At 49.6% G+C, this 21287-nt stretch overlaps 7 protein-coding genes across 7 annotated transcripts; 4 read left to right on the top strand and 3 right to left on the bottom strand.

The window, feature by feature from the left end:
• Positions 1–6099: 6099 nt before the first annotated feature.
• On the top strand, positions 6100–7229 carry CCOS01_00195 (transmembrane alpha-helix domain-containing protein; the record flags this gene model as incomplete). The annotated part of the gene is made up of 2 exons (XM_060448392.1): positions 6100–6624; positions 6684–7229. The coding sequence occupies 2 exons, from the start codon at positions 6100–6102 to the stop codon at positions 7227–7229; spliced, it is 1071 nt and encodes a 356-aa protein (XP_060319830.1).
• An 801-nt stretch (positions 7230–8030) lies between these two features.
• CCOS01_00194 (major facilitator superfamily transporter) lies at positions 8031–10201 on the bottom strand (the record flags this gene model as incomplete). Its single annotated transcript, XM_060448391.1, has 3 exons — positions 8031–9315; positions 9581–9978; positions 10034–10201. The coding sequence occupies 3 exons, from the start codon at positions 10199–10201 to the stop codon at positions 8031–8033; spliced, it is 1851 nt and encodes a 616-aa protein (XP_060319829.1).
• A 469-nt stretch (positions 10202–10670) lies between these two features.
• Positions 10671–10832, bottom strand: CCOS01_00193 (uncharacterized protein; the record flags this gene model as incomplete). Its single annotated transcript, XM_060448390.1, has 1 exon — positions 10671–10832. The coding sequence occupies one exon, from the start codon at positions 10830–10832 to the stop codon at positions 10671–10673; it is 162 nt and encodes a 53-aa protein (XP_060319828.1).
• A 1781-nt stretch (positions 10833–12613) lies between these two features.
• CCOS01_00192 (uncharacterized protein) lies at positions 12614–13861 on the bottom strand (the record flags this gene model as incomplete). The annotated part of the gene is made up of 1 exon (XM_060448389.1): positions 12614–13861. One exon carries the CDS (start codon positions 13859–13861, stop codon positions 12614–12616), a length of 1248 nt encoding a protein of 415 aa, XP_060319827.1.
• Positions 13862–14687: 826 nt separating this feature from the next.
• Positions 14688–15535, top strand: CCOS01_00191 (uncharacterized protein; the record flags this gene model as incomplete). The annotated part of the gene is made up of 2 exons (XM_060448388.1): positions 14688–15123; positions 15216–15535. The coding sequence occupies 2 exons, from the start codon at positions 14688–14690 to the stop codon at positions 15533–15535; spliced, it is 756 nt and encodes a 251-aa protein (XP_060319826.1).
• Positions 15536–16978: 1443 nt separating this feature from the next.
• CCOS01_00190 (uncharacterized protein) lies at positions 16979–17352 on the top strand (the record flags this gene model as incomplete). Its single annotated transcript, XM_060448387.1, has 3 exons — positions 16979–17146; positions 17217–17282; positions 17344–17352. The coding sequence occupies 3 exons, from the start codon at positions 16979–16981 to the stop codon at positions 17350–17352; spliced, it is 243 nt and encodes an 80-aa protein (XP_060319825.1).
• Positions 17353–18773: 1421 nt separating this feature from the next.
• Positions 18774–20102, top strand: CCOS01_00189 (dihydroflavonol-4-reductase; the record flags this gene model as incomplete). The annotated part of the gene is made up of 6 exons (XM_060448386.1): positions 18774–18847; positions 18905–19199; positions 19253–19385; positions 19465–19560; positions 19753–19911; positions 19969–20102. The coding sequence occupies 6 exons, from the start codon at positions 18774–18776 to the stop codon at positions 20100–20102; spliced, it is 891 nt and encodes a 296-aa protein (XP_060319824.1).
• Between the last annotated feature and the right edge of the window lie 1185 nt (positions 20103–21287).

Raw genomic sequence — 21287 nt, 5'->3', positions numbered from 1 at the left:
AAGCCCTCGTTGGGCACCATGATCACCCGGATAGGCCCTCGCGATGCCGCACAGAACGCAGTCTAAGCTCCCCCACTGATCGACAAATGAGGGCCCTCATAAGGTAGCATTACCGCGCCGGACTGTCTTCAATACCAGCCGAGGCAGCTTCGTTGGGAGAAAAAACATTCCGGTCTTCCGGATGGCCTGAGCCTGAAGCTGCAAAAGAGTCAGAGGATGCACGGGGCAACGAGCTGCATGACAAAGAACACTCTGCGTTCCGTATTCCGGGAGGCGACGGGCCACACAGTCGAACGCGCGAACTGTCAACTGCCGCAGCCGTTGGCCGTAAGCTAGGAACCAGATGCTTCGCCACGGCTTGGACCGCTAATAGCTATCTTAGTCCAAAGACCGGCAAATCGAACGGCTCAACTTCGTTGCGCTACAGATTATAAGGTTTACAACTTCGTGCCACGCGGCCATAATTCCATTTGAGCTCCAGAAGTTTCCAAACTTTCTCGATCGGGGCTGTCGCTCCGAACAGATCAACGTCGAGGCAAAACCTCAACACTTTACTTGTACGATCTTCACGCCGAAGGAAGCCCTGAACAAGTGCGGTGACGGTGCGCGCATGTGACTGTTCGGATGGCGTAAAAGTGCATGTGCCTCTACAGACCAAGCTAGTACGATAATAATATCCTGCCCACAGACGAGATCTGTGTCGAATTTCTCCCTTCTAAGGGGGCAACTTACCAGGGGCCATGTCCAAAAGCTCGACCAGTACGGAGTACGAACTGAAGATGTGGGGATTTTGCACTGGCCTGCAGTGTTTCTTTCAGAGCCAAGCGTGGGGGAACAGTGAAACACCAACAGCGCTAGTTCTGAACTAGCCTGGGTAAATTCGTTTTCAGAACGTTGCATTGGCCAGAACCAGGGAACTTGACAGACAGCTGACGATGAAGTAATACTCGATATCCCAAAACTGTCTGGTGGTAGACATGTGTCAACCACTGCACGGCCAGGTTCACGAATAGAGAGGCCTACGATTTGACAGCAGGTCTTGAAGGTCGGTGTTAGACTTTTAGCTAAGAACGGTAGATGGTCTAATGGCTGAAACAAGAGGTTGTGAACAAAGAATGTTGGCGGAGCTCTTCACGAATCACGCTAAATTATATCAAATCCTAGGCAGACGAAATTGACACTATAGTACCTAGCGGCTTTCCGCGGTCTCCGAAAGTTTGAGGCATTGTCAATTGCAGAAGTACTTTATTTAGTAGAAGCCCAACCCACGGAGAGGCATTTAGCAGTTGCTTCACTTGAAAAGAACGTTGATGTTGAACCACGAAAGCAAAAATGTCGAGAGCAGTGCTCCAAAAAGTCCGATCATTGTTCTTGTTAGATCTCAGTTCAATTGTGTCCATACTCAGTTACATGTGAGCTATTCGTCCGGCTTTACCGTCACTACATCTAGCTGGAGCATCTTTCTTTCACACCATAGCCCACGTAAACTCGGCATCGAAGTCTCGGTCGTCCTCCTCAAAGCTTCACATCGCCTGTTTACACACTTCCACCTTCATGATGTCGAATCCGACCTCTTCCGGTAGTGCTTGATTCCCGCCCACGCCATGGCTGCTCCAGAACATTCCATACCTTATCCAGGAACTCGCCATTTATCTCCTCCTCATCGATAGTTGCAAGGCTAAGCGAAGAAACTCCTCCGGGTTTCAGTGCTCTGTGACCTTTGCGAACATAGTCTCCAGTTTTGACTGCGGAAGATGAAATAGGATGTAGAAGCTGGCTGTTCCGTCAAAGCTCTCAGGCTCTAGTGTGAGTGTGAGCATGTCACCCGAAACTAGCCTGGCCTTTGGGAAACAGGCTTGAACAGCATCTCAAATTTCCGGCGCGCTCTTACCTACTTGTTCAATTTACGATGCTAGTGCATACTTGAAGTTTATTCAAGGGTTTATAAATCCGCTCCATTCGCAGCTCATGTCCAACAAACATCCGTACCTTCAATGCGGTGTCTAGGATCATCTGAACGTACCTTAATCAATTTTATATGAATGGAAGTGGTAGGTCGTGGTGAAGCAAACAGAAGGGAACCTTAAATCTCTCCCGGTTATACATAGAGTACCTAGGCGCGCAGTTTAACTTGCTCTTTCTTCTCGCAATCTTATGGTTCCGGGGTATTGATTCAAGCTAAGATTCAAAAAGACCCTTTCGGACAGATACAGCCTTTCAAAGTACAGGATCTAAGACAAAATGCCATTTTCGAGCTCGTACATGGTTAGTCTTCATCATCGTGAGTGTCAAGTCCTCTTTGAATCATGATTTCATCATCAAGTTGTAATATTGTCTACTAGGTTGCTTTGATGTGTTTGATAGCGGATTTTGATCGATCTCCAAAGATGCAATCTTGTGACCTTTGCTCTAGCCGACACCTTGCCGAGCGGACCACTTCAGTCGCCGTTGCCGATGAACCTTTTGAGCGACCAAAGAAATCCATGCCTGCTGATTTACCTATCTACATGTACTATCATAAGTAATACCACAAACATATAATTAACCTGTGGCTAGTAGTCCAGCGACAAGGAATAGGGCTTCACGATCATTGTATCTAGTACCGCTGAGGTTATGAGTGCTGAGCCCATGGCTCATGCCGAGGAAGTCTAGATGCCGAGACAGGAAGATATTCGAGGCTATCAGGTCGACCACAGATACATCGCGGAATGAATCCTGCACTTTCTGGGAGCAAAATGTGCTAGGACGGTTTCTAACTCTTTATGCTCAAGGAATAAAGTACTTCGTAAATGCCCACCTCATTGCTTACAACTGTATGATGTATCAACATCGAGGCCTTACAACACCGTAACCTTGAACAATTGTTAGTACCTACCTGATGGGTACATGTATCAGAAACAGAGGGAAACGAAAACAACACTTTGCAAAGTCACTTCGATATATAACGATACAAAAGCGGTGACGGTGGCAGCGACAAGAGAGAAGTTCAATAGAGCGTCAGAAATTAACGGGCGGAGTCAAGAATCTATGTTTCTTCTGTAGCCTTGGACATTACTTCTGCCCGATCAAGCCTGTATGCAGTGATATGTACCAGTGATGTGGATGATGACTGAAATATGGGTGACAAGTTATTTCTTCAGGTCTACTGGTGCAGCCGGTCCAAAGATTTTTTTTTTCTTCCATTTTTTACCTAATGAAAGCGTGCGATCTGAATTGACTGGGACTTTCACTTCAGCACGAAGAATCCGTCTCATCCAGTGTATAAGTGGATTCACGAGAGTACGTGGAGATACTGCGCACCTACTTCCGCACCTACTTCAATCAAATACACGTTTTTAATGATCTGAAAGGGCTATTGGCGGATATGAGAGAGACTGGATTTGCCTAATGAACCTCATTGAAATGGGTCAATCTGGTGAGCTCAGCTCCACGGGTTGATGCCACACCCTCCAAGCGCCAAGGCTTGTTCACAAGATTAAAGGATATCTCAGAAAGGGAAAAGAAGACAAAAGCACTGCGAAAGCGCCGACAATCTGCTCAAGCCAGCTTGAAAGGAAGCTACAGTGATTGAAGGGATGATTGCCTCTGAGAGTCTTGCTGTGGTCAATGTGTTTTCCAAACTTCATAAACGGTTGAGGCCATAGAACTTAACTTAAGAGCTCGCCCACCTGCACGATGAAACCGCGCCAAAGAGAATGACATCAGGCTCGCGATGATGACAAATCTACCTACTGCGTTGAGAGCCCGCGCGCTATTGTGAAGTCAAGTTCCATGACCACAGTGGACATGAGCAATGCAGTCAGCCGGAAGAGCATCCGCTGAAGCTGATGCCAAGTCAATGATTCTGCAAATCCTGGACTCCTCCAGACCGCAAGCGAAGTTGAAAAAATGGGGCAAAAGCGAGGTAGACCGAGCTAGACAGCTTCATTTGAATCCGCCTTTCATTGCAAAAGTAGAATTCAATTTTCTTGAAGAGGAAGGACGCTGGCAAGAACACACCAATCTCCAGGGGCCAAAATCTACTGTCTTGGACTCTAGAACACTTTTTGTTTGGAAGCCGTGTCTGTCCGATTCCGCCTGGCCACTCCAGGAGGAGCCGATCAGTCGCGAAAGCCTTCCTTCGTCGGATCTGACGAATGCGAGCAGGCCAATGCCGTTGGGCAACCAAGACCATTTCTTCCCTAATCCACGCTTTACACAAACCCTGGGCCGACAAAGGTATGCAGTCCATTTGCCTCTCCTTCGCAGCTGTCTACGCATCGCTTCGTGATAGCGGGAGTGGGATCAATCCCGGGAATAAGCGGCAATGACGGGAAGTCATATGAGCAGCTGACATGGCAATAGTACTCGAAAGGTAGTCGAACGGAACTTGGTAGACACAGAAGATAAGAAAGGTTAGAGTCATGAGCCGTCGACATTCGTTGACCTCTCGCGCGAAAGTGAGGTGGACACAAGGAAGGATGATCTTTAGCAGACATAACTAATGATGAGATGCTGCTGATTTTTTTTTTCTTTTTTTTGAAGCTCAGCACGATCCGGCACAAGTTCATGGAGCTCGCTGGGGCGGTAATAAGCTCAACTCTCGCGTGGTCCTCAACGTGCGGGCAGAACCCAGTAAGATGGTGCACGAGCTTGGCAGGCCTGCGGGATATTGCTGTGCCCTCGGCAACCAAAATGCACGAGCATGCATGTGGCTGTTGGGTACCTACCCATGGGCCCTGGCAGAGAACATGGGCCCTACGGATAAACATGTTAAGTAAGGGATAGGCCTTCTGATCTTTTTCCTCGTAGCCTCGAGGGTGCAGCACAATTTACGTGATTGACCCCGACGGGATCCCGAGGGGGTATTCCCGTGCCCACAACGTCCTCAATTCTTTGAACTTTGAAGGCCCGTCGGACTTTGGCATCCGAGCAGACTGATCAGCGTCCAAGTTCCGACTGCGGACGGGCGCGGTTGTCGCCCATCTTATCCAATCAAGGCCGGATGTGAAGGATGACGACCCAGCTGGGATTTCCCTGGTGCCAGGTTTGCCTTGACGACCGTTTCGCGCCCCCAAATAGACAGGGCTGAGTTGCTAGCGCTTACTATCTTATAATTGCGCCCACAAGCGGTTTGGCTCGGTTTCTCGAGCTCCCGCTGCTAAATTTCGAGTGGCGGCTATTGCCCACCTTTGGTTTTCTGGCTTCTCTGTGTTTTGTTTCACTTCTTGTCATCAACGGCCGCGTGGCTGACTCTTTCTTAAGGTAATCGGAATTTAGAGTTGGCTTTGACGCCGTGGAGCTTCGACGTAAACTTGGCGCCTCTTGGTGAAATTTCTTTCCCTTTCTAAGTCGCGGTTATCACGAGAACCGCGTTCATCTTTTCTTCTTTTAGTATACAGGATGACGCCCAGGTTTGCCAAGCAAATGCCGGCGCGAGTGGGCCTGCAGGATTTCCGCGAAACAGGGAGAGGACCATCGACCACTATGGAAGCCTGAAAGTCACGCCCATCTTATGCTGTCTCACCGTCCTAAGGGGACTTTGGTGTGAGCTTTTGGTGTGCTTATGTCGCCAGTCTCGATCTTCCTGGACCTGGCCACATTGTTTCGCACATGCACCAGCAGCGTTGTACCCAACCATTCGTCGGCCAGTAGGAACCTAATTTACCGCTGCAGAGCCACCTCAAGAGACGATGATCCTTCATGAATTGGTTCGTGGCGTCAAGGGGCGGAGTGTCAAATAAGCCAATCCCCAGTCCACCCGTTCACTGGCGTTTCTCTCCCGCTCCTCTCCGCCTGAGATGGTGTAGTCAATCTGACCCCCTGCTGCCTCAAATACTGATGCCTTTTAATAATGGGGTCGGCACCTCGTCCGGGGCCCCCTGCATGTCTGTATGCATTTCTGCCCTTTTGAATCCTCTTTCTCCCTTTCATCTTTTGTCTCTTGGGGATTTATTTCTTGATGAGTGATCGTTCGAATATTGGGTTGACTTTGACGTTGGGAGCCTCACTCGCCGTCTTGCGAACACTGCATACACGCGGATAGAGCAACAGCCAGTCGACAACGACAATCGAGTCACTGTAGCATTTGCTTACAGAGTCGAGAACGAGACAGCGACAATGTCGGCCGTGACGCTGGACTCAAACGTTTGGTACGCCATCTCAGAGGGGCGTGTCGCGAACGTCTCAACACCACTCAACAACAACCTGCAAGATACCAACAATGGTCTCAGGGTCTTCGGCAAGACAGATGCGGTGTGGCAATTTCAGCCAGTGCCAAATCACACCGGCCGGTATCTCATGAGACTGAGCTCGGCCGGCGTGAGCCAACAGCTTTCCGTGTGCTGGAGCTCGGCGGAGGTGCATCCTAGTGGCACAAGAGGGTGCTTGAGAAAAACGGAGTCGGATGAGACTCAGCAATGGGACGTTACTGAATGGGCAAGCGAACCGGGCACATACAAGTTCACCAATGTTGCAAATGGCACAGGCTATGTGCTCGATGTTCACCCAGGATCCAATCTCTTCATGTCGAGCGAAATTGAGGGCTCCGATAATGTGTCGGCTCGTCAACCTGCTCAGCACTGGATTATGACAAGTTCAAAAGCTGTCAACGATGGTGCCTACTCCACCATCTATTCAGCAGGCGTAAGTCTCTCGTTACTGTCAACGAAGTTATGGACTTCTAGTCTAACCTACAAGCTCAGACTACGCCCGTTAGCACTGGTTCAGCAACAGCCACAGCAACCGGAACAGGATCGGGCGCCGTCACTCCTACAGCTACCAGCGGATCCGCCACCGCAAGCTCCACCGCGGGAGCAGGGTCGTCCTCAGGAGGTCTGTCGTCGGGCGCTGCCGCCGGCATCGGTGTGGGTGTTTCCCTCGGGGCCATCGCGCTCCTAGGTGCTGGCTTCTTCTTCTGGTGGCGTCGCAGAAAGGCCAAGAAGGAGGCAGTCGTTGAGCCGAGCGAACATCACCACGAGCTTGGCCACGATGGCAGCACGGTCGGTGGAAAACACAGCCCCGGTACGATCAACGCCTCGACACTTTCTTCGCCTTCGCCAGCAAACGATTACTACGGCGGACAAGAGTCGAAGGTTCTTGGCCATACACAGCCGCACTCTTACGCTGCCGAAGCCAACGCAAATCCAATCTACGAAGCTCCCACCGAGGCCCGTTACGAATTAGACTCGGGACACCACACATCACCCACTGGCCCAGCTCAACTCCCTGACGACCATGGAAGAAGATAAAAAACAGAACGATGGAATGAAACCGCAATACGATGGAATGGGCGTGGTGGCGACTTGGGCATAAGAGCGTTCTCTTCTTTCTATATACCATTCAGTGCCAGCGGGTCGAGAGGGCTAGACGGCCCATGTGAATATTGAGGGCCAGGCGTTAGGATTCGCTGGACACGCAAATAATGAATTTGAGCCGAGTATTTTACGGCTCTTTTGACGTACGCTCTTCCTTTCCCATCGATGAAAACTTTGAATCAGTTTACCAGGTATTGCTTGTCGTTGCTGGAAGTTGTGACTTGTGATCTTTAGATCATGCTTAAGATAATAGAGACAGCTTCGAATGCAGTGTCTCTTCTCGATCCAGCGGTACATGTGCACATGTACTGTCAGTTGAGGGTTCCCAAACCAGAATGAGTAGTAGGAGCGAGCTTCTATCTACTAGCACACCTACTCCTGCTATGACATAGAATTCCCATGAAAATAGGCTGAGGCGCGAACCGATCAGTAGATAACCTCCGAGTGGGGTCACGACCGCCGATCAGCGGCCGGCATCCGCGGCCCCACACGCCGGCGGTCTGATTCGGAGCGAGAATCGCCTTAACATGCCAGCTATGTGTCAATGTTCATATGTCCAGGCTTTTTATCATGTGAAAATCATATACAGTGTATTTGCTCATGCACATAAAATACATACCAACCTAAATCTTGACTCTAAACATTAAGTCCCCCCCCCCCCCATGTCTTAAAGGTCCTGAACGCAAATGAAATCAGTGTCCTAGATCCAGGGCGTCTTGATTTTCAGGCGAGTTCTCATTCCTTCACCACAATCTGTTCAGATTGAACCGTCCTCACAGTTTCAAACTCGATTGCCTGGCCCTCTTCAGGAGTGGTAGCCCGCTTGCCGCGATTTTGGGCCATCTCTTGACCCATAGCAGACTGGATGTGGTTCGTCATATATGCCGTGGGGTCTTCGATAAACAAAGAGCAGATCAAGGCAATGACGCTGAAGGGAATCGTAATGTAGAAGACGATCTTCAAGGCATGGCCTGCGCCCTCTCGTACGGCCTCTCTCAGGGCATCTTGAATCTCTGGAGTGATGCCCGGAACATTGACCAATGCTAGAGGGTTGCCCAAGTTAAACTCGATTGCCGCAGGAATGATGATACCAAGGTCAGATGGATTCAACCCGTTGCTAATGGCTGCATTGGCGATTTCTTCGCCAGCGAATTCGCGGAACTTTTCTTGAAAGATTGTGTTGAAGATGGCGTTGCCGACGGCGCCACCTCCTGATCTGAAGGTACCCAACAAGCCCATTGCCACTCCCAGGTTTGAGTGCGGAACGTGAAGACTAGCAACAGCATAGGACAAGATAGTGACCCAGACAAACATAGGTACACCAAAAGCAGGGACGAAAGCATATGCAAACTTGTGGTTCGGGTATACAGTCGCAGCACTAGCGCCAATGAACAGTGCTTGGAATGCCATGCCGATGACAAGCTGCCACTTGATGTAGCCAACTTTGTGGGCGATGAGGGGTGCAAGGACACCAGTGAAGCCAATCATCAAGGTGTTGGGCAGTGATAGCGCACCGATCTCAATGCCATCCGTCGTAAACATGTAGAGGAATCCTTGAGGTAGGAGGGCTGACATGGAGTTGAAGTTCATACCCGAGACGAAGAGGACAACAAGGAGGACGGAGTAACGACGGAACATGACAAAGAGCTTCAACGGAAACATCGGATGAGCAGCAACCTTGAAGTCGTACGCAAAGCCGACGGCTAAGACCGCGAAGCCAATGACGATGGGTGCGATGGCGCCGGCGCTATTCCAAGGGTAGGCCGGGGTGCCACCCCATGTCAGGCCGATGAGAGCAATGGCCAGACCGGCCGTGAACAGGAACAGACCAATCCAGTCTACATCCCTGAGTTGCTGCATGCGAGTCTTGTCAAAGTCGCCCCGGGGCCGCGGGGTTGGGTGGTAGGAAAACCAAGTGCCGACGATGGAAATGACCTCAATGATGATGCTTAGGCCGAATATCCATCTCCACGAAGCGTACTTGAAAAACGCATTGCCGAGTAGGACGGAGAGGATGCCCCTGTGAATTCTAAATGTCAGCTACCTTGGCTCTTTCTCGGCAGACGAACACCCCAGGTTTTGATCGATTAGTCGAAGTGCGGGGGTTCCCCACGTTCAGATCTGTGTAGGAGGTGTGGTCGGCAGGGCGCCTGGAGTCGGCACCCAGATATATGTGCCGAGGATTTGGGGTAAGAAAGAAAGTTCCTTGACTCGGGGAGGCGTTCGAACCATGCGACACGGAACACGGGAAAAGAAGGGTCAGATGCTCAGATGTTCAGACTTACCAGGGAACAGCGATGCCAGATTCCAAGATACCAAGACCAAGAGAACGCCACTTGTTAGGCAACATCTCCGGGACACCTGCGTAGGAGACGAAAACGAAGCCAGTCCCAATGCCGATGAGTGTCTCGGCGGCAATGAGCGTTCCTATATTCTGCGCGGCGACCGCGGCGATGGAGCCGATGACAACTGTGACTTGGCCACCAATGACCAACATTCTCCGGCCGAAAACATCGCTGAGAGGTCCCGCGAGGGAGAAGGAGCATGCTGTCGAAAGAGACCATGCTCCTACAAGCCAAGCCAACTGGTCCTGCCCACCGAGCTCTGTAGCAATCTGCACGACGACGGCGGCAACCGTGAGGAACGCAAGTCCGACACATGGACCGAAGGATAGAGCCATAGACTATGTATGTCAGCCAAGATTCGCCAGAGAAGCTGCAGAGACGCATTGGTCTTACAAAAATTGCAATCCATGTTTTGATGCCAACTTTTGCTTCGGACGGGTTATCCTCAAGTGCTGCGCGGTGAGGATCCTCTTCAAACTCGATGACAGCTTTGGCCTCTTGGGCCATCCGTATCTTCATCTCTCGGTCTCGGCCCATGTTGGATGATTCGTTATATGACATTTTGAAGTTGGGCAAAGGGACTGAACTCTTGAAGATAATGAGAAAAACCGGCTTGCTTCTGTTCAATAGTAGTTCAGAAGCGTGTCGGTTGGAATATTAAAGGTTCATCTCGAAGAAGCCGCGACATGGCACGGGCTATTCATATACAGATTTGGATTCAGAGTATCCGAGCTTTGGTCCGAGCGGGGGAACACTTCAGAAGCTTAACAACAAGCAGCAATGCTGATTGAACTTTTGAAGAGACGTCGCCGTGTGATTGGAGTAACGTCGAGTGTGCCATCAAGAAGGGTACGGGACCGGGGTTGATCCCCTTATTTCGATGCAACCTGGGGGGGTTAAGCTGTTATTGATTAGCGCGACGACGTCGATGTGGGAGGGGAGGGGTCGGCAGATACGACTACTGCAAAACCTCGACTGTTACATGAAAACCTTCTTACAATAAAGTTTCTTGTCGGGGACGGCAGCCGCTCTAGTTGATTGATAGTTTCACTGGGTTTCTTGGTTCGGCTGGAATTGGGATCGCATGGCCTGTATGGTGTTCCATTGGACGATGTTGCGTTGACAGTTGTCCGCTTTTGATCAAATTCACCATGAAAGTTGGATAGAATTCGACTTCTATGGGCTGTGTCATCCCGTCTCTCCCGAGGTGCAGATTGCGTATTTGCCAGATGAGTGATTAGTTTTCGCTGTCTACATCGTATCGCTGATGTAAGAGGGGAAGTTCTATCAACCACAGACAAGAAAGGTCGCTTCTGTTGACTGATTCAGTCTTTCATATGCCAACGGCAACCTGATTTATGCGAATGTGCTAGGAATTCTTGGAGACAATCTTGTACAGTCTTCTAACATAATCTTTCGGCAAGGATTTGGCGTAGACCCAGCTGACTGCCGTTGCTGTAAGAAAGTGGACACCTTGGCTCAAAGAAATCTTACTGGGACCAGCCTTGCTGATACTCCAACTAGTTTGGCTGTGCAACTAGTATCGGTCGCCAGTACGTTTCAATGAGAATGCGATCTCTGCTTCAAGACTGCCGGGTGCTAAGAAGGCCAAGTCGGTGGAGCTAGAGGTTTGCCAGAAATTGACTTCCCTTGCTAACAACGCATTGAGCAGCTTCATATATTCCAAAACTCTCGCTCTATCGCTGTATGACACATTTTTGCCGACAAGAAAAAAGGCGCCGGTGGTCCTCGGCAGATCTGTCTCTATTTGGCCTATCTGACCACCTCCTTGGCAAACTTGTTGACTGCAAGCACCATGAGCTCGCGTTGTCAGAGATCAAAATGAATGTAGTAACAGAAGCAGTGGTGCAATTACCTTTCCGTAGATACCAATAATGTTATCAGCTGCAGTACTATGGGTACTTGTTGTCGCAGGGGTGGCTGTCCGATTAGGAAGTGTCAGGTGTCCCAGCACATCAGAGCAGCTTCCAGTTTTGTGGGAGTCTACACGTGTTCTACTGAAGCTTAATTTTCTATAGACACAAAGAAACTGGTCAAATCATATCAAATAGCATTCGTCTCAATGCATGCCTTTGGAGTGTGACAAAGGAATCTTGCACTCGAGTACGACTACAGGATATTGATAGAGAAGATGACGGAGAAGATATGGCATGTAGCTATTTGCCTGTGACGGTCTTGAGCCAGACCGGAAAATATAAGACATCATCATATTCTACAAGATCATCAATCAAAGCACCTAGCGATGGTGATGGTGACAAACAAAGGGGAATACAGCTTGTATTGCGCATTCTCCCAAAAATGCATTACGACTATGCAACGTTAATATTATCGGGCAGGCAGTATGGTAGGGCTGTAAGACGGTCATTATTATGGCAAGAGACGGAAGCTGAGGAAGCGACTCCTCGATGGCCAGGAGGAGGTACTTAATTGCAAAAGGGAGCGAGAATTTCAACATTGGCCTCAGTTTTCGACGGGATGCTTTGAGGTACGCCGGGAGCAGATCCAGCGCTGAGTGCGGCGAGGGTGAGTTAATTCCAGCCAAGCCTTTCTTTTTTGTGATATTAACATGTTCACTCCAAAAGATACTTGTCCATTTACTTTTGTTTGGCTGACTGAGGGTGTACCTCCCAGTGAACCTTTGTTCGGCATCCGGTGATTCACGGCGGTGAAGCAAATTCCATCCGGTCTCCCGGCCCCACTGCACGATCTCGCCCCGCCGACCGGCCAGGTACCTCGCGCCTTCCTGGTCAGGTGACAGGGCATTTAGTCAAGTGGTAAAGCTGAGCATTGAAGGATTGAATGTTGATTCATATTATTGTAGGGGTCTGGGGTTCGAGACTACTTCTCGTAGAGCCTTTTTTCTTTTGAGCTATTAAGTTACTCTAGCCCGGGTCTTCGACTTGCCTCCAAGCCCGGCCCCGAATAGACACGCCGATTATGTAACGGCCACTTCTACTCATTGAAGTCAACGTAACTCCTCTGCTTCTTCTTGCCAGAAGATCTTGGTGGTATAGATACAGCTGCCAATGCCTTCGGTGGACCCTGGAGAACAGGAGGGCATGCCAACCTCTTCTTCCCTTCCAGTTCAACCGCCTCGATGAAGGTCATAGCCAATGCGTCGTCCTTCAAGATCTTTGATGAGGTTGCCAGATACACCTGCTTGAATTTGTGCCACAGCTTTGCCTCAATAGTGTGCGAGTCTTCCTCCACTGTTGGCCTGGGATAATACGGATCATTGTCCCAGAACCCTCTGACTGCTTTTCCTACTCCTTTGTTGTCCATTGTGATTTCTCCAACCTGATTGAAGTCTAGAAGCCATATATTCACAGCCTTTTGCTGAGATTCAGATCCTTCGCTTGGTTCCCGGGTGGTCTTGACTGATGCCCATTCCGCAGTTCGAGTTCTTGGTTTTGGCGATGAGGCGAGGACGAACTCAACGTCGAACGCATCGTGCTTGGTTTCCCAGTGCATGACTGCCAATGCTTCTGCCATGGGTGCCACATATTGAAGTGGATCGATGTTGAGAATCTCCATCTTGTCCAAGGTCATTTCGAAGTTACGCAGCTCGAATCCTCCCTCGACTCTGGTGTTTTGTCGACGCCGGCCCAGGTACAATCGAGCAAGGCAGTTGTTGTTTCTTCGAATAACACGAGCTGCTACTCTCTGCTCCTCAGGACAGAAAACTTCGATGAGGGCTCTGCGAACCTCCATAGGTAGTGCTGGGATTCTCTCAGATATGAGGACTGCCATGTTCCTGCTGATGAGGGTTCGATCATCTGGCAGCTTGCCCGACTCCCTGTGTTCATTATACCACTGGCCAAGCTGTTCAGGTCTGACGAATTCAGCTGGACGGGGGATGGAGACTTGTACGCCCATGTGGAGGCCGGCGGCATAGACTTTCTGATGCGCGACATAGTCGACCAGTAATTCTGGATACTTTCTCAGCTCTTTTGCCTGTTTGATGACTTGACCTGTGCTCCCAAAATCATATATGGTAGCGCAGAATCCTTCGCCAATGTGTTCAAGTTCTGCGGTTCGCCGCTCAGTAACCTGGCCTTCTTGCAGTCTCAGAAGTGAATCGGAATCAAGTTGTGTTGAAAGTGACAGGTATGAAGACAACATCTCAACTGCTTCTTGACTTTTGGTGTGACTAATAGTCGCATGTGTCCGTTCATCTTTGCTCTTTGTCGGGCTATCCATGATGGAGTGGTGGATTCGATCAAAGTCAACTGAGAACAGCGGTAGCTAATTTTCGAGGTTGTGAGGTAGAATAATTAATGGAGCTGATGGGCCTGACCTGCCAAATGGTTTTTTTTTTTTTGAGAAGGAAGCACTTATTTATATACGTATGTTTGTAAAGAATCGGAGATAGAAATACGTAGCATTAAAGACGTGGCGTTAGCAGTCCTGAGGCAGCTTCGAACCTTGTCTGCAAAGCCCTACATCAAGGTTCTCAAGCAAATGTTCCAGGTATCCTTAGCTAGTCAGAAGACAGACAGTCAAGGTTCTCAAGACATAGTCTCAACTGCAAGACTGGACACTGCCGCCTTAAAAGTCAGGATGGGATACGTGAGCGATTCCGGGTCCCGACGATTTGTGACCTTTCTTAACCCATCACGAAATGTTGTTTAGACAACTCATGAATATTGAAGCCGGAAGTTGTTCTGGTCAGTAAGAGAATTTCACTTGCAACATGACTGCAGCTCGCACGTGATCCATCTTAGCTGAGAAGGTCCGTCTAGAGTCTGGAAGACTCCTCCGGCCGTGCGGATGTTCGGCCGGTGAGTCACCCGGTATGCTCCACAACCCGGTTCCGGACCAATCTGCACTCGAAACGGCAGGAGCGGCCAACCGTAAAGTGATTGGCGCGATAATCCTCCGCGACACTAAGCATTTGGGTCGTGCGTGAGCCTCACGCCTTACATAAAGCTCCAACATCAGCACGCGTTAAAAGCCCCGAGAGTCCTCAACAAGAAACTCCCAGGTTGCGTCTTGTTCGATCAGGGACTGTGCCGCGCTTATCTCGATGACACCAGAAACTTCAATGCACGTCCGGCCTGCGACCACGATAGACGCAGATGCCATCGCTGCCGTACATTATGCAGCCCTAGAGCAATTTCACGACTTCTATGGAGCTTTCTTCGAGCGTCATCCGAGGGAAATCCTCCCACTTTCAACGCGACTCGCTTTGAAGAATCCCAAAAACCACTTCCTGGTTGTTGTCGCATCCGACACAGATGCCGTCGTGGGTTTCATTAGATACCACGTCGTCGATGCGATGGAGCCGCCTGCTGCAACCACAGTGGAGAAGCCCACGGAAAGTGCGGATACCGAACCTACCGTGCCGTCCATTTTCGCAATTAAACCTCACATGAAAGATCTGTGGGAGCGCTTCGGCCACCCAAGGGAGGAAGAGATGGATGAATGTTACGAAAAGGCAGTAGATGGACGGAAACATAATTGTAGGCACTACGGAATGAGCACCGGCCAGGGCATGATCCGGCCGCCAACCTGTTGTTGACGAGAGTGACGAGAGTGCTGACATCGGTGCCAGATGTGAAGAACATAATGGTTGACCCTCATCATCAAAGAAAGGGCATTGGAGCAAAGTTGCTCCAGTCAGTCATCGACATCAGTGATGCTGAGAAGATTCCGACTTTCCTTGTTGCTTCGGCTGAAGGATATGGACTGTACAAGAAGTTGGGGTTCGAGGACCTTGGAACCTGGACCATCGATAACGACTACTGGTCCAAGGAGATTGCCCGACATGAGGACGAGCTTGGAATCATGGGCAATGAGGGCTTGGCGCAAACGTATCGGGGGAAACATGAGGTTGAGAAGTACATGATGAGATGGATCATTCAGAAGCAATGATCCGGTAGCCCTCTCCGCCACCTTCATAAGGTTGGAACGCGAACCAAGTACAGATTGGCGCTAATCTGAGTATCTGAGACTGGCAAGCGAATAATACTGTCTCGCCTAAAAATGTGATACAATTGGTAGTATGGTCCTGGCAATCTTTGCCCAGGATTGTGAAAGATGCACAGCCTTATCTACCACCGGGCTTTCCGTCGATGAGAAGGACTGTGTTCTGCTGATTTTTCACCTTTAAAGGTACTTAGTCTTGCCTCTAAATAAGCTTGCATTCCCTTCGCTAGGTGAGTTGTGCTGCTGGTATAGTTGTGGCTGTAGGCGGTCTACCTCTTCTGCTTGGTGCAGACATGGATGCTTGCGAGAACGACCTCTGAGCTCTAGATGGCAGGTGATGGCTTCCAGTATCGAGTAACAGCCTGTGACCCAAACCTAATCCGTCTCGCTATTTCCATCATTACGTTGGAGTCACTTGATGTCCCGTGAGTCGTGAAATAAACGAATACATGAAAGTGGTCCTTGCGGGCTTTCTAACTCAATGGCCGAACTGGACTTCCACACTCTGGCGATAGTAGGGTTAGTAAACCACGGCTCAAGAGGCTAAGGGTATAGTATCATGGTGTAATTAACAGAAAATACAGATCTGCGGAGCGATAATATGTCAGAATGAGGAGACCTTCGTAATCCAAATCCGAGTTGGAGCCGGTAGCGACGGCCTTTTGCAGGAATCCGAGACCGAAGCTTCCAAATCCACCATGAGTAGGGTATTCCACACGTTGCGACTCGTACGCAGCGATTTTCTCCCCTGTTTCACTTGTCGACACTTTCGTTGTGAATATAGGCACTGTAAATATATTATTACAACAATTACAGAGCCCGAACAACTTAACTTTATTCACTTAGATGAAGGGCCAGGCTTAGCGACACGGGTTCGCCCCGCGATCATTTCCACGATTCGACCTATTTCCAGGATTAGCCCTCTCGGTCGGGATGAACTCGCCGTCTTGCGGCCACACTTACTAAAAAGCAAAAGGCGGGGAAAGCACGCGCTGAAGACCTCTCACACGCCTAGGCTTAGCCAAACCATCGCAAAAACATGGGAGGCCCGTCGCTCTAGCCCCACCAGTGCGATTCATGCCTCCCGGAATACCCTACCGCCTTGACTAGAAGCGGTAGTGAGAAGAAGCTATCCGTACGGAGTACTCCGTACATCATTCAGTATGCTTCCCCCGTGAAACTAGGGACATGAGGCTCATAATTTATACTTTGCGATCCTCGTGATGACTTAAATTGCTACTCCTCTTGGCATTCCGAGGTCGCCTCGGGCTTTTCAGCTAACATCCAAGTACACATATTTAAGAGGATACTTACTCCCATTGAAGGGCCTCTTTCACTCCAGCCCACTATCAGAAACCATTGAATTACATCACGGTCATTATCGCAACCATGCAGTTCCTCAACGCAGTCCTCGTCTTTGCCTCGTTGGCAGTTGCTGCTCCCGCCGTGGATGTGGCCGCCGCCCCTATTGAGGCGAGAGCGGCTCCTAGCCCGTGCTACTCGAACCAGAAGTTGACCTGGAACACGGGCCAAATCCCCGGTAGCGGTGGATGGATTGTACGCAAGGCTTCCAGTCCCCTATAGGAGCTACCATGCGGGCCCTATACTAATGACTCCATTATTCCAGTGCTACGAAACCCCCTCAGGCCCTTGCACTAAGTACTCGTGGAAGACTGACCTTCCCTACTACAGCGTAAGAACACTTTCGCCTTTGTGACTTACCGTAACGGCCGCTAACTTTGGACGCTTCTTAGTGCACCTAAGCTGATTGCCCACTACCCTCTGTGGCGAAATGGGTGGTCAACCCGGGATCCCCTGATCGCATCTTGAGTTTGTAAATACTAGATACCAAATGGTGCTCAGATTCCACTCTAAGGTGTCACGCCGCGTTCAATATCCTGTACAAATATTTTCAGGGGAGCCACGATGGATGGCGTGGAGATGCCCTCCCCGTGTAGCGTTATATAAGCGATATATTCACCTATTATCCCACGGTGCAAACCTTCTCATCGACATGTTTAGCCATTACAAACACCTGAGAAGTACAAGAGCATTATCATAGGAGCTACTTTTTCGCTACCTTAGTTGTTGAGCATCGACGAGTACATGTATTGCTTCATTGCGTTGAGCCCCCTGAAACATCCTAGTAGCAAGCTTACGAACTGATCTTTGTCTGTTGCTAAGAAGATCCACAGCGCGCCGCAATCTTCGGGGGCAGTTGGATGTAGGAGGGTAACAAGTATCGCCGCATCGCACATCGCACGAGGCAGACTGCGCTGGATCAGGCCTGGGCACGATGACGGTACCGGAAGTCCTAGATAATGCTGTACAGACCGAGCACTTCTGTCGACTTCTAGGATAACTTTTAGAAAGTGAACTTCTCTTAGCTACCTACCATGGGACATCTGCGGACGATGCTTGTGTCGACTCCGTACATATCGGAGTTTTCTGGACAATCGCGCGACGTGGAAAGGATAAATTCCACTTGCATCTTGCTCCTAGAATGATGAAGCAATATCTCTGCTCATGTCGAACCTTCATCATGGCAACCCCACGAGGCAAATTTCCAGTCCCTAAAAGTGTCCAGCAAGAGATAAACTTGATACATGATACATAAAATAAAACGTTTAGCTCAATGCATAGTATTGGTAGAGACGACAGAAGAATATCAGGATTGTAAATAGCTGGGGGATGGCAAGATCTTCATTATGGCCGCCGCAATCCGACCCAACAGCCAAGAGATTTGTCCACCTTACTGTTGCAGACGCTAACGTACTTTAGATAGTGAAGATGGCGGATGTCTTTGTACGATGGCAGTAATTCGAAACAGGCCCGAGCAACCGAAGCAGCCAGTAAAGGTAGGCTAGAGTGCGGATAGCTCCGTCCCTATCCTCATTCTGGACACCTTGTCCGGGCTTGCCCCTCCAAGACTGGGCCCATGATCCGGATGTAAAGACTTTCGCCGTCGCTGCAACCCGGTAGTCAGTGATGACCACCATGGAGATAATCAAATCCGCGTTTCTCCTCAGATATCGATCCTGAGTCTACTGTACTGGATGGATAAAGATCAGGTGGCTGAGAGTCATTGCTATAAAATGAGCCTCCTACATGTCATGACTTTTAAAACCCACCACTTATCTTTCTTATAGCTAACTTTACACCGACCCCGAACTATCACAAAAGAATGGCACATGTGCTCCTTACCGGTGGCAGCGGCTTCATAGCTATGCACATAATCAAGGTGCTATTGGAGCAAGGGTAGGCTCTCTTCCAGGCACTCGCGCGATAGGTCAGCTCTCACTGACATACGACTAGCCACTCAGTAATCACAACTGTGCGAAGGCAGGCCAAGGCAGAAATAATCAGTCAATCATTCTCTGGATATTCGCCCGATAAGTTGGGCTTTGTCTTCGTCCCCGACGTTGGACAACTTGGGGGCTTTGACGAGGCCGTCCAGTCTGACCCCCCTTTCGACGCAGTCATACAAACTGCGAGCCCCGTGACATACGAAGTCAAAAACATCCAGGCAGACTTGATCAACCAACCTGTTAATGGGACCACCAATATTCTTCAAGCTATCAAGGCGGGGGCTCCGACAGTCAAGCGAGTGGTATGGACTAACTCTCTTTCAGGCAAGTTGCAATAGCGGCTGATTCGTCTTAGGTGATCACGGGGTCCTTTGTCTCTATGTTGGATATGTCAAAAGGTCTTCGGCCCGGTCATACGTACGACGAGACAGACTGGAACCCCATCACAGCCGAGGAGGCACTGGCGAACCCAGCTAGAGGCTACGCAGGTAAGCGATTTCCGACCTAGAGCCTACAGTGAGGACCCATTATACAGCCCGCACATCTGCCCCTAACGAGATGCCGCAGCAAGCAAAACATTTGCAGAGGAGGCGGCATGGAACTTTCAGAGTGAAGAGTTTCCGAGCTTCACGCTGTCCGTCATTTTGCCACCTCTTGTTTTCGGTCCGGTGCTGCAGCGTCTGAATAATTTGGACTCCCTTAGCGAGTCAAACCAGTTCATAGGAAGCTTTTTCAACGGATCGATGAACAACGAAATACCCGCTGCCGAGGTCTAGCTTCCCATATTACCCTAACTCACCAAGAAGTATGCTCATGTCTACTGATATCCCGTTTTTGCCGACGTCCGTGATATAGCTTTGGCCCACGTACGGGCCATGGAAGAGCCCGAGGCCGGGAACAAACGCTTCTTCGTCGCCAACGACCACTTTTCGAACCGTGATATCATCCGCATAATTCGCAAAAGATCTGCCAAATACCGTGTCAGTCTGCCATCGGAACATTTGCCAGGTGGTGGTAAGTGCTATGAGAACACAGGCTCCGTGATAATGACAACTACTGACAACAGCATAGAATTGCCAGAAGACGTGTTTTCTATCAACACCCAACGTTCGGTGAACATCTTAGGAATGGAATATAGGACTTTGGAGGACTGTATTGCCGACACTGTCGAATCTTTCGCGGCGGTAGAGTCGCGAGACACCTAGGCAAGGACTGAAGAGCACAAGCACACGTGGGGGAAACTGTACGAGCTCGACACAGGAAGCTGGGAGACCGGCCATTAACTTTCAGGGTTATGGTTCACTTGATGATTGGAATTTTAGATTACCAGTAATTATACTTCGAAAATTTGGGCCGCTATCATGTCTAAGCTTAATCAACCACAACGTTCAAGCTGTTTCCGACAACACCCAAACGTAGAAGGTGAAACAATATATTTCCATCGCTCATTCGAAAGGGAAACCCATGTTAAGCACAGGAAATCTCAACAACCCACGAAAGCCGTTCGACAAGGTACGTCATGGATTTGAATCAGTAGAAGGCACGCAGATCCCCAGTAAAGACCGTAGGTTATGCCAACGGCTTTGCTGATGATATAATACCGAACCCGAAAGTAAAGCAATCAGTTCCGAACTTAAGCTCACCGGCCGCTTCTGTCATATGCTCAGTCTATCAGATGATCCATGCATCATGTACTCTTTGACTGCAGCACACGCGAAGCGGATTCCTCCGAAGCCACTCTTCTAGAACTCAATCAAAAATGATGAAAACATCAACATCGCGTGATGTTTCAATCCGGGCAACGTGGATTGATTGCAGCGTCGCTCGTGCATTTCTTAAAAAGGGCCTCTGGCTGTTTTCTGCCTCCACGTTGCAAGCAATCCTGATTCATTCGTGTTCTCGGGCCGAACCGTGCAGATGGACATACACTCAAGTCGGGGGATTAAACGGGGATGAATTGCAAACACACATAGCGTCATGCACACATGGCTCGATTTACAGACCATTGAAAATCTTGCATAGTGTTCCTGTGATCCCATTCGCTCTTATCCAGATCATCTCGTGTGGCGAAACTTGAGCGCATGCGGCTATGTCTGTGAGCTATCAGTGGGCATCGTCCACCTATTCGGCTTCCTGCCGACTTTCAGGACACCAAAAGTTCAGAATTGTGATGATTTTAAAACTTAGTTAAGATTTCTATGGCTAGTACTTTACTTGAGTCGTCCCGAGAAGGCCTCTTAAAGGCATTTGTCCGGTACTATGAAGCTCGGGACATCCTCAGTCAGAACGATGGACAGACACACTTTCCCAATGAAAGAGGCAGCCTCCCTACAACCTGGCAACAAAGAAGTAACGTACGGGCTAGACGCAAATGTACAATTACCAACCCC

Source organism: Colletotrichum costaricense (assembly GCF_030867565.1).
Source record: "Colletotrichum costaricense strain IMI 309622 chromosome Unknown Scaffold_1.1, whole genome shotgun sequence".
In the NCBI taxonomy this organism is placed as follows: Eukaryota; Fungi; Ascomycota; class Sordariomycetes; order Glomerellales; family Glomerellaceae; genus Colletotrichum; species Colletotrichum costaricense.
Note: the sequence above shows the minus strand (reverse complement) of the source record. Positions and strands in the feature narration are given on the sequence as shown.